The 16,251-nt window shown below is 38.9% G+C and overlaps 1 protein-coding gene across 2 annotated transcripts in view; it reads left to right on the top strand.

Annotated features, from left to right (window-relative positions):
- CDH6 (cadherin 6) overlaps positions 1 to 13,580 on the top strand; it is a 127,742-nt gene extending 114,162 nt beyond the window's left edge. For both annotated transcript variants that reach the window (XM_060295688.1, XM_030843637.3), the window contains exons 9-12: positions 2,352 to 2,473; positions 3,533 to 3,650; positions 3,784 to 4,035; positions 9,329 to 13,580. In XM_060295688.1, coding sequence (XP_060151671.1) covers positions 2,352 to 2,473; positions 3,533 to 3,650; positions 3,784 to 4,035; positions 9,329 to 9,819 — 983 coding nt within the window. In that variant the 3' untranslated portion in view covers positions 9,820 to 13,580. The remainder of the gene's footprint in view (positions 1 to 2,351; positions 2,474 to 3,532; positions 3,651 to 3,783; positions 4,036 to 9,328) is intronic.
- Positions 13,581 to 16,251: the final 2,671 nt, after the last annotated feature.

Genomic DNA, 16,251 nt, shown 5'->3' on the forward strand with positions numbered 1-16,251 from the left:
GTTCCTAAAGGCAGAAGCAACTGTGGAAGTTCTGCAGTTTGGGAACAATAAAACAGGAATGCATCTGTCAACCTAGGTTGAATTGGTACATGTTGGATTTGATTCCAAAAAGCTTATAAATCAGAACATTACAGAAGCAGCTAAAAGAAATGGGCTCACAGACGTTGTGTGTGTGTGGCCGGGAGGAGGGGGTGGAGATCAAGTATATTCTAAAATGTAGTCACTGTTTAGAAATCTTCTGGATAGTCATCCTTTAGCTTTCTGTAGAATGTCTATTTCAAAACTGTTACAGAATTAAGAGATATAAATTGTAACTTTTTCATGGTACACCAAAGTGACTACTACTAATCACCAATACTAATCAACACAATGTTTAGAATGAATTTTATGGCAGTCCCCGTGAAATTTAAGGCAGAGAAAAATAGGGCCAAAGGAATACTTCAAATAAAACGGTTATATACAGTGAAAACTGTATAATGTAAACACAATGTATAGACCTAAGTAGATGAAAGAAAAAGGATCTTTAAAATAACATTGAAATGTCTGAAAATAGGCTTCTAAATTATAGCTCATTTTTTAGTTTTTGTTTTTGATTTTTAAAGTTCAAACATTTTTAGCTCAGTGGGGTATCTAGTGTGAAATACTCCATATCAAATGGTATAATACAGTAATATTCTTTGTCAACATAACTCATGAGATTTGAAGTGACTGAAAGATATTGACTAGAATAACAACCAACGTGGACAAAATGAAGCATTGCTTTCTGATAGTGATAAGAACTCCTCATTATAAATTTGTTAGGTAGGAATCTGATTTTCAGAATTTATGTGGACTAATGTGGATACCAATGACTGAGAATACTTCAAGCTTTAAAATTACAAAATTATTTCCCACTGAAAAGATCATTTTTTATAACATCATGAAATTTTATTTTTTACTGAAGTAGTCATCTCGTGTGTATTTTAAACTTTGTACCTAAAAATTTCTGTTTTTAAGATTTAATGTTTCTATGATATCTCTGAAAGTACTAGTGATAAAGATCTTTTAAAACTTCATCTTCTGCAGTTCTAACTTGGGAAGAATAATGTGAGCAAAATTTTAGATGCAAAGGAACCTAAGAATCTTATTGTCTAAACTTCTTAACTACCTTTGATGCCAAGAGCCAAGAGCTTGTATTAAACCAACACTCTCCCACTCCAGGGCCATTGCACCTGCCATTTCCTCTACCTCGAGAGCCGGAAATATTCACATGGCTTAATCCTTCTCTTCATTCATAACTCTATGCAAATGGCATCTCATCAGAGAAGTCAATCCTGGTCATCCCATACAAAGCAGCACCTCCATCTCTCTCCAGTCCCTTTTGCCTGTTTAATTTCTCCATAGCATTTGCCATCTGGCACATTATATATTTATGTGTTTACAGTTCGCCTACCCCCATAAGAACAATGCTCCAGGAAGCAGGATCTTTGTTATGTACCCCAAACAGTGGCTGGCACTACTTAGATATTAGATGCTCATTAAATATTTATGAAGTGAACAAACAAATAGACATGAGTGAAGTGAGTGAAGAGACCTGAGGTAAGAGACTCCAGCTCCTGATTCTTAGAACAGGAATCTGCCTTCCATACTATCCAGGAGATTATCAGAGATGACAGCCAAAATACTTCATTTATCTCAGGTCTTCAAACACTGATTCTGCTCTATCATTATCCTAGATGAGCAGCCTAGGCTTTGGAGTCAGACAGACCCAAGTTTGAGTCTAGGCTCCAGTCCTTACTATCTCTGTGAATATGGACAAGTTACCTAACTTCTCTGTGTCTCATCTATAATATGATGTGTTTCCTCATCTATAGTATGGGGGCAATAATTATATTTATCTCAGAAGTTTATAAGGATTAAATAAAATATAACAAAGTGCTCAGCACAATGTCTAGCTCTCAAACTAAAAAACTAAGACCATTAACAATCATTATTATCCCATCCTTTTTCCTTCTGCCCACATTTTTCCCATCTGCCTACTTCCTTGGCCTCCTTTAAAATATGCTTCTAAAATTCCTTTCCTGGAGAGCTTTTCTTTATTTTGTGTTACTCTGGGGTTTGTTATACAGTTGCACTGTACCAATAGAAGTAGCTTTGTCTCCTAGATATTTCCGTCAGGTGTATCCAACTCCAGAAGTACCAAACAATCTAATTCTACTTTTTTGTGACTATGATGATACATAATTCACTGTGGTACTCACAGGAGCCTTGGGGAATCTATGTATGAATGAGAAAGGAGTGAGTAACCATCATCTAAAGGGGCTGGCCATCAACACATAAATGCCTATTCCTTTCTTTTTGGCATTTTGCAGATAATCCAAAGCAAAGCAGCCGAGTACCGCTGTATATTAAAGTTCTAGATGTCAATGACAACCCTCCAGAATTTGCTGAATTCTATGAAACCTTTGTCTGTGAAAAAGCAAAAGCAGATCAGGTGAGTTTCAAAAGAAAGTAAATTAATTAGCTCAGATTAATTTAGATCTTCTAATAATTCAGATGATACACAGAGCTGAGGGCAAGTTTTGAATTACCTATGAGATAAATGCCAACAAAATTATTACTATAAATAAGAACCACGATGAATGTTTAACTTGCATAAGAGAACAAACAGTTTTTAAGAACAGGAAGTTCATCAGTCTCAAAGACTGACACTGATCCCAAATCAGTCTTAAGTTTTGACATAAAATAGATTAGTCACAGCTTTATTGGAAAAACTTTACTGGTGAGCAGATACTTTTAATTACCATATATACTGGAAAGTAAAAGCTAGAACATATTTTACAATTGCCTATAATTCATAGTTTCACTTACTTACATTGCCCATCTGTACAAGCAGTACAAATTCATGAATGTTTTACTGTTTTACACATTTGTCCCCACCTGAAATCGGTCTTTTCTGACAGTGATATAAAAACTATGTTACAGTTTGTCAAAATAGAAGTGCACTGTTAAAATGTATGTTAAAATGAGAAGCTGAAGTTGTGTGTTTTATATTCAAATTAGCTTTTTTTTGCAGCTTGACGGCTTATGTATATGCCAAGATTGAATTTCTAAGCAGGCTGTCCAAAGAGTGCCTCCATTTACTTAAGCTGCAATATTGTCATAGATCATTGTGATATTTTATAGCTTGGTATCACTCTAGGGCCATGTTTCTCAACCCAGGTGATACTGCCCCCCAGGGGACATTTGGCAATGTCTGTGGACATTTCCGATTGTGACAAGGAAGAGGGTACTGCTGGATTGAAGGGAGGAGACCAGGCTTGCTGCTAAAAATGCTACAGTGCGCAGGACAGCTCCACAACAAAGTACTGTCCCTGGCTCTACTTCCAGCCTATTAGTTCTTTGCATACAGTGGATTCATTGTAAATTTTCTAGAGGCTATCATTTTAAAAGTAAAATTAGAAATCATTTGATCAAGCCATTTACTGCAAAACTGTAAGAAACACTGTTGAGTCAGCAAGACTTGATGGCAGCTTTATGGTTTCAATTTTAGTTGATTCAGACCCTACGAGCCGTTGACAAGGATGACCCTTACAGCGGGCACCAATTCTCGTTCTCTTTGGCCCCAGAAGCAGCCAGTGGCTCAAACTTTACCATTCAAGACAACAAAGGTAAATGAGCCCAAGTTGCCTTGTCTGTCTATATATCTATATCTGCATCTATTATCTGTCTACTCCCATCACAATTGATCCAATATATAACATGGTTTCCACTTCCATTCACCACTTTGCTTTCCGGTTCCAGACAACACAGCGGGAATCTTAACTCGGAAAAATGGCTACAATAGACATGAGATGAGCACCTATCTCCTGCCTGTGGTCATATCAGACAATGACTACCCAGTCCAAAGCAGCACTGGGACAGTGACTGTCCGGGTCTGTGCGTGTGACCACCAAGGGAACATGCAGTCCTGCCACGCGGAGGCCCTCGTCCACCCCACGGGACTGAGCACGGGGGCTCTGGTTGCCATCCTGCTGTGCATCGTGACCCTACTAGGTAAACTGCTTCTCCCTGCATCCTATCTCCCCGTGCTGAGGGGCACACACTGTTACTGTGGCTCTCTAGATTTATCCGCCTCCCCCATTAAGGCATACAGCCCGATCTAGGTGAGGAGAGTTATGTGCTGAGAATCTTATGTGGTTCACCCGTGAACTAGTTTTTGCTTGAAAATGGCTTTGGAGAATGAACAGCTGTGAAACTTGCCCATGTCTTTCCCTACCCAGGGAGTCATTCCACCAAAAGAATCTCTTTTCTGTCAGACTGGGAATGAACCACAGGGGGATTTGAGGGCAATATAAATATGCCCTTTCCATTTCATTTGTTGTTTAATATTTAACCTGGCAAACGTTAAATTTTCAAAGAACAAAAGTCATTGGACATGGGGTATGTAATGAAGGCCATTTCTACAAAGGTAAAGTTTAAAGATCAATGGGAAAGTGGAAAGAGAAATGTGATGACTTTTTTTTTTCCCATACAGGAGAATAAATCGTGGTGAAATTTTCTTTATCTCAGAAAACTTATTTGGATCCACCCACTTAAATAACTACCTTCTTAGCATTGCTCTCTGATTGCCACATACACAATGTCTATTATTTCTCAGACTCTCAATAATAAATAACGTTTGTGACTCAGGAAATAAATCTTTGACCTAAAAGAAATGAATGAATAGTGAAAATCAAGATCTAATGGTGAATCAAAGGAAATTTTTACCCCCAACCAACTAATTAAGTGCACAAGTTGAGCTCAAAATGCTCCAAAGTCCCTTGACTGTTGTGAACTAAGAAATCAAATGCTAGTTAATGCAGCCCTTCAAAAAAAAAGTTAAGATTTGAGAAGCTTGCCTACACCATGGGGGGAAAAAATAAGCCAGAGTTAACCTGGATTTCACAGAAGGAGAAAAACTCCTTTTCAAAAAATGACAATATAGTGACTTCGAAAAGCGGAAAGGAAAACCTCCATTTCTCCAAGAAGAGAAAGCCTAGGGATCCCTGTTCAAGAGTTTCACGTTCCAGATCAACTCTGCTAATTATAACAGAGTCTTGAAACTCGGCTAAAGAACTGTGATTCTCTTTGTCAGCTAAGATTTGGGGGAAGTATTTTAAGATATGAGGGTAAATAAAAACTGACAGTATGCAAAGACAAATCAGTGTTCTAATGGTGTGAGTCTGTAAAAACTGTTTTCCAAGAGAAAGATATGAATATTCTTTTTGATTAAAAAAGAGGTTATATGGGCTTCCCTGGTGGCGCAGTGGTTGAGAGTCCGCCTGCCGATGCAGGGGACACGGGTTCGTGCCCCGGTGCGGGAAGATCCCACATGCCGCGGAGTGGCTAGGCCCGTGAGCCACGGCCGCTGAGCCTGTGCGTCCGGAGCCTGTGCTCCCCGGCGGGAGAGGCCACAACAGTGACAGGCCCGCGTACCGCAAAAAAAAAAAAAAAAAAAAAAAAAAAAAAGAGGTTATTTTTAGAAGGGCTAGACTGGCATGCCATACTCAGGTAGAATTCCATGGACTCATGGTCTATGGAGGAAGAGCCAGCCTTCATCTCATAGAGGTCATGCTTCCCTTCCCTCATCATCTACCCACTTTGTCCTCCCCCTTAGTTTCCTTCTAACCAGCTCCCTATGTCCTCTCTTTTCATCTTTTCCCTCCAGTGACTTCACTGTCTCCTCATTACTTCTAATTTGCCTCAGTGTTTCCCACATCTTGTCTAGTCTCTTTGGAATTCTGTACCTAATTAAAAAGGAGAAAAATGGGAGCTAATCTTTACTAGGCTCACAGCATGGGCTAGACACTGGGCAAGATGCTTTACAAATGTCTTTCTCACTTAATCCTCAGAACCATCTAGTCCATATTTATCTGCATCTTACATATGAAAACAGAGGCCCCAGGGTGTGAAGCCAAGTTACACAGCTAACAGGTGGTAGAGCTAAGTTCCAAACGCAGGTCTTTACCCTGCCGACCCCTGGTACTTCCACACTGTACTCTATTTTCTCCATGAACTTATAGAATGCAGTGTAACTTTCAGGCTGAAAGAGAGCTCGAACTGAAAATGAGACCATTGAAGAAAGTGGCCGCAAACCTGAGAGTTGGTAAGAGAAGGAAAGCCACATTGATATAGGAGGAAATCTGCCGTCAAGAAAGTGGATCATGTGGCATCTGTTGTTTTTGTCAATAAAGCAACAGTAAAAACAACTACTACATCTCGTGCTTCTTTGGTGCTTTAGAGTTGGCATAATAACTTTCACACTGGGCACTGTGTTATCGCTTCTCTTTTACAGAGAAGGAAACTGACTTAGAAAGGTCGGATCGTTTAAGTGAACCTAGATCTGCTGATCTCAGATGCCTTGCTACCTTCCAGTTTTATGATGGGATTTGAACACAAATTTGTCCAAGCACGCTGGCCCCAAATATCTCACTGCTGTCCTCTGGACTCAAGGGGGTAGAGAAAAGGGAAGGGCTCAGTTACAGAGAAGGCAGCATTTTACTTTCTCAGAGTGTTTTTGTTCCATGTGCTTAGAACTCACATTTTCGGTTTATAAAAATTAGCTTTGAAAAAGATCTTCCTTTTAGACAGTTACACCCTCAAGAAATTCTGTTCAGATGTGCATTGGGCCAATAAGAAAAGATATAGGCAGTTGTAACAGTAGGAGAATTAGGCAGTGCACAAATGCCTTTAAATTACTGAATGTGCCCTCTGTCTTCTAGACAATTGCACTTTCAGGTGTGCACAGGAGTAAAAGACAAGATATAGGCACCTTAAGCTGCGGAAAAATCAGGAAGTGATAAATGCCTGCTATCTTGCCTTAAACGTTGGAATGAACCTGTGTCCATCAGAATTTATTTCTTTGAGCGACAGTTAGCTTGATTCTATTCTCTATCCCAAAGGCTGTCCTTATTTACAACCCTCTGTTTTGCAAATCCGCATCACACTGGAAACCAGCATAAAAGGTAGATTAAGAGCATCCCTCCACCCAAAGCCGTGCAATTTTCCACCCACCTGGACCCCCAGGTAAAGTGAAGGCGTACAAAGAACACACAGCCCCACTTGACATGGCCCTTCCTACTCCGCTCGTCTCTCCGGCACCTCACACGCTGCAGGCACACCCCCACCCCGTGGCCTTCCTCCTAGCTCTGTCCTTTTCTCCAGATAGTTCCTTACATAACTCCTCATCTCTTTGCTCAGATGTTACTTCCTCAATGATGCAGTCTCCCCCCCAGAAAATATATACAGCCCCTCAAACGTCCACGGAAGTCCTTCCCATCCTCCTTACTCTGCCCTACTTTTTCTTGTTTTCATTGCAGTTATCACCTTATAATAATTTCCTTATTTATTACATACATTGTTTTTTTCTGTCTCTATCCGCCACCCCACCACCACCACTCCTGCCTCCCTTTTTCAGACAGGCTCTTGATCTTTTTTTTTTTTTTATTGATAATGCTTAGAACTATACCTGGCACAGAGTTGGCACTAAATAAATATTTATTGAATGAACAAGTAAATAAATACCCTGAATGAAAGGGATAAATGAGGCATCAGGATACTCTCTGGCAGCAAAAGAGAATGTGTACCGTTACACAACCGCATGCTTGAAAACAGCAAAATTGCATATCCTTTAGAAATAGTCTACAATCCAAACATGCTTCAAAGCAGGGTAATTAAGAGTACAGGCTTTTTAGTCTGACTGACCTAGATTTCAATTGTTTGTACACGTGACATCTCTAAACCTCAATTTCCTCTTACGTAAAATAGAGTTATAATGATGGTACCTACTTTGTAAGACTATTATGATAATTAAATTCGATTCGGTATGTAAAGCACTTAGCACAGTGCTTGGCACATAGAACTATCTCGATAGATCACCAATTATTAATACTATTAACATCTGAAATGTTAAATATATAGACACCTGGGTGTGCCTATATCCATTAATATAGAGACAGATATACACATCCACCAAAAGCCATTATTCTGCAATTTTTAGTGTGATAATTCAATTTGCACGGCTCATAAAAACTGGACCATGTTATGGATGAGAGAGTAAAGAGGTGTTACTGGTACTAATCTCCCATGGACAACCCCAGGTTAACAATGCATTTTCTGCCCTGGATGGCTGTTTTCTCTCCAAGCTGTCAGTATGTTGTCACTTTCCCATCTATGTGTTCATTCATGGATGTGTCTCTTTACAGGTAGCCAGCTGTTTTCTACCCAACCAGCTATGAAGAAACGTCAGGAGCTATTTGTTTTTGTTTTTGTTTTTTTTTGCGGTACACGGGCCTCTCACTGTTGTGGCCTCTCCCGTTGCGGAGCACAGGCTCCGGACGCGCAGGCTCAGCGGCCATGGCTCACGGGCCCAGCCGCTCCGCGGCATGTGGGATCTTCCCGCACCGGGGCACGAACCCGTGTCCCCTGCATCGGCAGGCGGACTCTAAACCACTGCGCCACCAGGGAAGCCCACGTCAGGAGCTATTTAAACACAGCTCTTGCTTTGCCTCTAATCCGAATTAGGAAAAATCAAAAGAACAAACATTCCGGTCAACAGACTTACAGAACATGAAACTCTGAGAGATTTTTTAAGTTCCCACTCAAATGTGTTTGTTTTGTTTAGCCTAAACACAGATAATCTGGCATGTGCACTATTACCTGCCCCCTTCAAACTGGCTGATCTTGAAGTCCAAAACGGCTTTCTGAATTGTATCTGGGTCTCTGCAGGTATTACCTGTCCTTACATGTAAGAAAGGTATCCAAACATCCACGTCTCTACTTTGGGTTTTAAACTAACTTTATACTTTTCTCGGGAAAAACAAAGAAGGCATCAGTGCAAAAGTTATTTTAGAAGTGGAGTTATGCAAGCCCTTCAACACATCCCCGAAGGTGCCAGCCTTGTACTTATAAACAGTTTCAGAGCATTTCAGGTGTTCAGCATAATTTTCACTCTTATTGCAGTGCTCTCACTGTGTTTGAGCTCTTTTTTATCATTATTTTTTTTCCCTTACCTTGAAACTAGTCTGCCATTTCAAAGCAAGAAGGAACTACTGACAAAACATGAAGGTGTTCTATCCTCTACTTAAATCCTAACTTTCTTTCAAATAGTTACTCGATTTGGGGGTGGGAGAGGGTCATGGTTTGATCATGCGTGGAGGCACGTGCAACCTTAAGGAAGCAAAAGTTGAGTCTCGAGTAGTTTCCTCGAAAACTTTGAAAACTTCACTTTGGAGCAGTGTTTCTTCCTGATGTTAATTGGTCGGCAAATTAACTTTCCCTTCCCTCGCTGTTTTGTTTCTGCTTCCAGTGACAGTGGTGTTGTTTGCGGCTCTCAGGCGACAGCGGAAAAAAGAACCTTTGATCATTTCCAAAGAGGACATCAGAGACAACATTGTCAGTTACAACGACGAAGGTGGGGGAGAGGAGGACACCCAGGCCTTTGATATCGGCACCCTGAGGAATCCCGAAGCCATAGAGGACAGCAAATTACGCAGGGACATTGTGCCCGAAGCCCTTTTTCTACCCCGACGGACTCCAGCAGCTTGTGATAACACCGACGTCCGAGATTTCATTAACCAAAGGTTAAAGGAAAATGACACGGACCCCACTGCCCCGCCCTACGACTCCTTGGCCACCTTCGCCTACGAGGGTACCGGTTCGGTGGCCGATTCCCTGAGCTCGCTGGAGTCGGTGACCACGGATGGAGACCAGGACTACGAATACCTTAGTGACTGGGGGCCTCGGTTCAAAAAGCTCGCAGATATGTACGGAGGGGTGGACAGTGACAAGGACTCCTAATATGTTGCCTTTTTCATTTTCCAGTACGACACTGAAACCTGTGAAGTGGCTCTTTCTTTCTATTTATCCACCGCTCCGTGAAGGGTTCTCTGTTCTACCCGTTCCAAAAGTTAATGGCTGCAGTCCGTGCGGATCCAATGTTAGAGACTTTTTTTCTAGTACACTTTTATGAGCTTCTGAGAGGCAAATGTTTATTTTTTAGCGCATCCAGTTAACCATGTCAGCCCAACAGGCACCGTGCTGGAGGAGAGGATGGGGAGTAATCCTTTCCCCTGTTCTCTTAGTGCAGGTTTGGAACATGCTCGATTTCACTGGCCTGGTCTCATAGTACATTGCATTGACTCAAGGTCAGCTGACTGCTCTGTACATTTCACATGCTAATGGGATAAGGGATTATACGTTATAAGAATATAGTTTTAGTTAAAGAAATGAAGGAGGAACCACTGCTCCTGGTATATCAGCTCACAAGGAGATGATGAACTATATATGGGTGTGTATTTCTGTTACAAAGAATTTCAAATGATATTTGCCAGTCCTGTTTATCCTTCATGATCTTTTTCTGGCACCAGTGACTATTCAAAACATCAGATCCACCAACGTTTTGAGATTCGTCTTCTTCTTTAGGAAATGATGCCAATTAAATGGTAACATTCAAAGATAACCAAAAAAAAAAAAAATTTAATAAGACCTCATTCCTTGCCACTGACTCATAATTTGTTATATATTAGACATACAAAAGTTTGCCCTTGCACCATATAAAGGGAAAAGAAAAATAGATAATCAATGTTAACAAAGGAAATATTTAGCATATTTTAAAGTTTGGGCCACCAAATGTATCATGAAATTATTTCAGCCATCAGTAGGCTAATTACAAATAAGTCTAAATTGTTTAGAAAGTTCTTGAAGGAACTTTTCTGAGACAAAGTTTAACTCCTTGTCTGTAATTGTCAGTATTATTCTAATATACTTGAAAGTAGCAGTGTGAAGTACAATAATTCATATTCTTCAGATACGTCTTATACAATTAAGTTGCATTAGTGAAGGTAGATTACATAAAACTCAGATCCCTCTCTCAGAGTCTAATGGGGAGGTAAGAGCCAGTCACACTTGAACTTGACACCCTGCCCTTCACATTTGGAAATATCCATATATTTATATAACATGATACATATAGATGAACACTGAAATCACGGTGAAAACCTACATATTACATGTTTGGAAAACACTTAAAAAGGGAAAACTTGGATTCCCTTCAACAAGGGTGTTTAAGATTGTAATTAAAATGATAGCTGACTTTCAAAAGCATTAAAATTTTTTCATTGTTTTTAACTTTGTTCCCACGGCAATCCCTGCCCTCCTTGTCTTTGAACGAATGATAAAGTAATGGTCTCAAACTGCAACAGAAAAGTAATGTACAATCCTTCAAATCCATTATTTCTCTAATTATGCAATTAGCATCATAGTTATCATCCAGAGGACCCTGAACTGAACTAATCCTTTTGGCAGGTTCAGATCATTTATTTCATATGCTCTTCTAATGATTTTTGTCATTAGACTCTTACATTGTGCAGTCATCAGAAATTTCCAAAGTACTGTAATGAAACATCCTTGTTTTGAAAACTTTGAAAAAAACAGGCTCTGTATGTATATAATATGTACTTAAGAATACGCTGACTTCAATTATTAGTCTTAGGGATTTATTTTCAATTAATGGTAATTTTCTACAGATAATCTTAGTGCCATTTCCATTTGGGGATAATGTCCTATCAGCACATACTTTCTATTTGGAAACACACTGTTGTTTAGTAGTTAAGTTCTAAATAGGTTTATTACCCAGGAAGTAAAGACAGCACCTTTAAAATAAGAGAAATATAGTCTTTGGGGTTACCCAATGAGAGTGAAAATTTTTTACAACCATATTATTCCTTGTGTTTCCTGAATGGATGGACTTCCCTGTATACTAACAAGTATTTCATGGTTGGGCTGTTTCCTGCTTACAAGGTTTTCTTTTCTAGTTCTTCACACACACACAGACATACACACACACAGGAACACAGACAAAATACTACAGGAGGGCTTCACTGTAATGAGTCGATATATATCATAGTCACAGGTAAGTGTTGAAAAAAAGATAGCTTAGGAAAGTTAATTATAAGAACTAGTTATTTATAGCAATAGAACAGCACCTTAATCACACAAATTACTGTAAAATTTAAGAGCTCTCTATCCTTATATTTCATGTCATGTAATAAAGTATATCAAGAAAGACAGTCCTGTAAAAGAAAAGTATCATCAGAAGTCTTCCTTCTAAAATTTTGGCATTAATTGGAATGTGTGTGGGTTGATGCCAGCAACTTCCATGTTTAAGGGTAAGGTTTACGCTTTCCTCCTAAAGTGAAAGTAAGAAGTTCTGTAGTGGAACTTCTGAGGTGTAATTGGAAGTTATCTTATTCCACCCTGAAGATGGGACAGTTATACCAAGAGCAGGTTAATATGACTAAGTACATAACTGTTAAATCTCTTACCACAAAAGCTGATGATGAAGTGAATCTCTAAGAAGTTGGATAGATTGGAGCTGAATATTTTGCACTAGGGTCCTATAAATGTCAAGACTGAGTAACATTTTCCTAAAATTAAAGCTGCCTGATGTCGTGGAAACAATAAGAGCCATAGTTCCATCATTCTGTGCTGGTCTCACTTCCTTCCACCAAGACATCCGGTCAAGAACCTGGGTTGACATGAATGACTGGAGAAAACATTAGCTTTCAGCTCAGTTTTCACACTGTCTCTGTCCTGATGTTAGATGTTTGTGATGAGAAAGGAGGAAATTGAGAAGAGGTAAAGTTGTTTTAATATTTGCTTTAATCACTGAGAAACTAAAATTCATTGAGTATAGGGAGATTGCCTTCGTGGGTTGTTTCAAGAACTTTGAGGCCCTTCTCACTTTTTTTTTTTTTTTTTTTTTTGCCCTCTATTCAAAGGAGAAAGTTTCTTCATCACTGAGATGTTCCCTAGAATAAGCTGAAATTTTGAAAACATTAAGCTATTGTGCATAAGTTTAAAGCCCCTTCACTTCATGGCACTTTCTTCTGAAAGGCCTGGAAAACATTCATTCCCAAATAAAAGACTAAATCAAATGAGGGAGAATCAAAACTGGTTTCATAGAGCCATAAGAGAGGGGACCTGGGCCCAGAAAATATATGTTTTTGTAAGAGCTTTCCTAGCTTTACAGTTTAGGTGCCTATAGGGAGGTTTGGACACAAATCAACTCCATTTTCAGATGGAATAACACCTGGTGTTATATTCTAACTCAGTATAAAAATTTTGGTTTAGTGTTTATTTTCAGCTCCCAAAAAGTTATACAAAAAGTTCTTATAAGTTGAATCTCTATCTTAGAAGCATCCAAATTTTATGGATCCAAACTAACTTCAGAATATTTTCATTCATTTCACTTTTAGGTAATTTTTAAATTTAAACATTTAAGTGATACATACATTTGAGGTGTTCTGATTTGCTGAGCAATACCTTATACCAAATGCTTTGTCTTGAAATGGGTATTTCACTGGAGATAATCATGTATAAACTATGAATTGGGCATTCCTCAATTCTATATACTTGAGGACCATTAAAAAAGTATGCAGTTGAAAGGAAAGAAGAAACTTGATTCCTGGGCACAAACTAAATATTTAAAGCAGGTACAGCTAAATTCATTTTCCCCAGAGACTGAACGAACCACCAAATAAATTATTTTTTCATAGTCACTAGTGTTGAAGTGGTGTAATTACTTTGGAAGAACACTAAAAAGTCATGATCTCCACTATTTTGAAAGGTATCCTCTGAAAAGGATCATTTTAGTGTAATTTTATTCTTTTTTTTTTTTTTTGGTCTAGAGGAAATCTTTTTTGAATTGTGACAGGAGATTAAAAATCCAAGCAGTCTACTATTACCACTACAACCCAGCCTCCTTTAACAGATAATAAGAGTGGAAAGATTAAGACTTCGTGTGTGCATCTTCAGGAAAATGAACTATTTCCTGAGGTCTGACAGCAGCTTTCTTTTCTAGAGAATACAAAATTACAGTATCATCTCCTTAAAAGTTCAGTGATTCTTACGGTTGCAGCATTTTTAATCTCCCTTTGGCATCTTTATGGAATAATTTTCTAAAGGGATAATTCTCTACTAAAAAATATCGGACCCCGACCATATTTTCTGTGCAGAGCAATACATTGACTCACACACTTGTTAAAAGTTAATAAAGAAATAGTTCATTTTTAAAGCCAGAAGTTTATGGTCTCTGCATTGTCAATTTAATTTAAGCATTGCTGAGACAATCTTTAATCTACTCCCCATTTGGTAATACCTTATTTATGATGCAGTTTCATTTTTTAATTTGGGGGGAACGTTTGCCCGACAGAGCCAGCAGATGAAAGTGCTGAAAGGAGGTGAAATAGAAACAAAGCCTATTACCCACTGTATTTCAGACAGGACCAGGCACTTAGCCGAAGAGCCACTGGGTTATTAGATTAATTTCAAAAGAGCTTTTACAAGTTGCTTAATTCCCTTTTTTTAAAAACGCATGGACCACAAACTCAAATTTCTCCTCAAATGGGGTTAATCCGACAAATGAGGCATGGACCCAGCGTTGTGGAAAAAGCATTCCACTATAATGAGATCTTGGTCTTTCTTGCAAGACTGTGCTATTTATGTAAATACGTCTAGAGGCACCTGCTATAAGCTTTTAGTTTTCTATGATCTATTAGTTTAGTGTTTATTAAGGAATCATATGTATAGAATTACTAGGCATTCAGGAGGAATGCTGTGTAGCAAACGAAAACTGATCTGCTCGGGAGAAACACAGGAGCGATTCAAAACCACTGTACTATTTTGTTTGTGATTATTTTCATTGCTTTGAAAGTAAACTGCATAAGAATAGGACTTAAAATAATTGCTATGGGCATCTTCAGTAGTACCAAGCTAAGGCAACATGGCATTCTCCTACAGTGATTTGTGATTTTAAACCCCCAAAATAAAAGCTTTTTGGTATTGATTGTTTTTAATTAAAAATACTCCCAAGTATAAATTGAAGCTGATACCACCCTGGAAGATTTACTGACTGGAGTGCTCAGTTCATGTGGTTTTTCTCGGTATCGCTCGTGTCTTTGGCAACAACACCTGATGGAAACAATCACTGCTCAGCTTTCATCCACATTTCTAGCTAGGGAGATTTTCATAACTTCACAGTTTACATGAGAAAGTTTTCTGTATTAGAAGAATGGGGTTGAGACAATTACCTTATAGCTCAGTGTGGTCGGGCCTTTTGTTGTAGTCAAATGGCAAATACACGCTCCTTGAAATGGCTTCTTTTATTTTCCTTTGTTTTCTTAGACGTAAAAATTTGAAAAGAATGCAATTTAAAAAGTGATTTCTCACAAAGAGTAAATATGCCTTTTGCAAATCAATTTTTGTAACAAGTTATTTATATGATATTACTTAATAAACTGGTTTTTTCTAACTTGTTTTTTTTTCAGTTCTCTCAAACTGTTGTTTGTAATCAGAGATCTTTAAAATGTACATACTGATACACACTTTATCTTTCCAAATCTGCTGTTTTAACCTCTCAGAGAGCTAGCTAAAGCCAACTTGTTATACAATAATTAGCTTGTAAACAACAGTTTCTCCCAGCCAGCAATATATATCATTGGCAGGGCCCTGCAGACTTCTTACCACTGGGACATCAAGAATTCTACTGTTATTTATGGAATCGCTGTATTAAGAAAGCTGATTATCCTCATGGTAATTGCTTTAGATAAAAAAGGACAGTTCTATATTTTTGCCCATCCCAAATCTCCATCCTTCATTTCCCTCCCATACAAGCAATTATCTATGGATCTCTGATTTAAAAAAGAAAAAGGGGGGCTTCCCTGGTGACGCAGTGGTTGAGAGTCTGCCTGCCGATGCAGGGGGACACGGGTTCATGCCCCGGTCCGGGAAGATCCCACATGCCGCGGAGCGGCTGGGCCCGTGAGCCATGGCCGCTGAGCCTGTGCTCCGGACGCGGGAGAGGCCACAACAGTGAGAGGCCCGTGTACCGCAAATAAATAAATAAGTAAAAATTAAAAAAGAAAAAGGGTTAGTCCAAAGGGGAATAAGAATAAAATCCTTCCAGCATTCTTATACTATGAGTAAATAAAATGTTTTCAGCATATTCAGAGCTATAATATTTTACCCGCTTGCTCTTTTTTAAGCTGCCTCCTATTCTAGAGGAAGTTTCCCAATTTTTTAATTGGGAGAATTGAATTCATTGCTTTGCTACGGCGATTTTTATTTATTCATTCATTTGTTCAGTATACAGCAGGCACTCCACTGTGTGCTGTGGAATATTCAACAATAAGCCAGATATATTTTTCCCTTCTCTCCAGATGCCTGTCCATG

This window comes from Globicephala melas, chromosome 3 (genome assembly GCF_963455315.2).
Source record: "Globicephala melas chromosome 3, mGloMel1.2, whole genome shotgun sequence".
Taxonomy (NCBI): Eukaryota; Metazoa; Chordata; class Mammalia; order Artiodactyla; family Delphinidae; genus Globicephala; species Globicephala melas.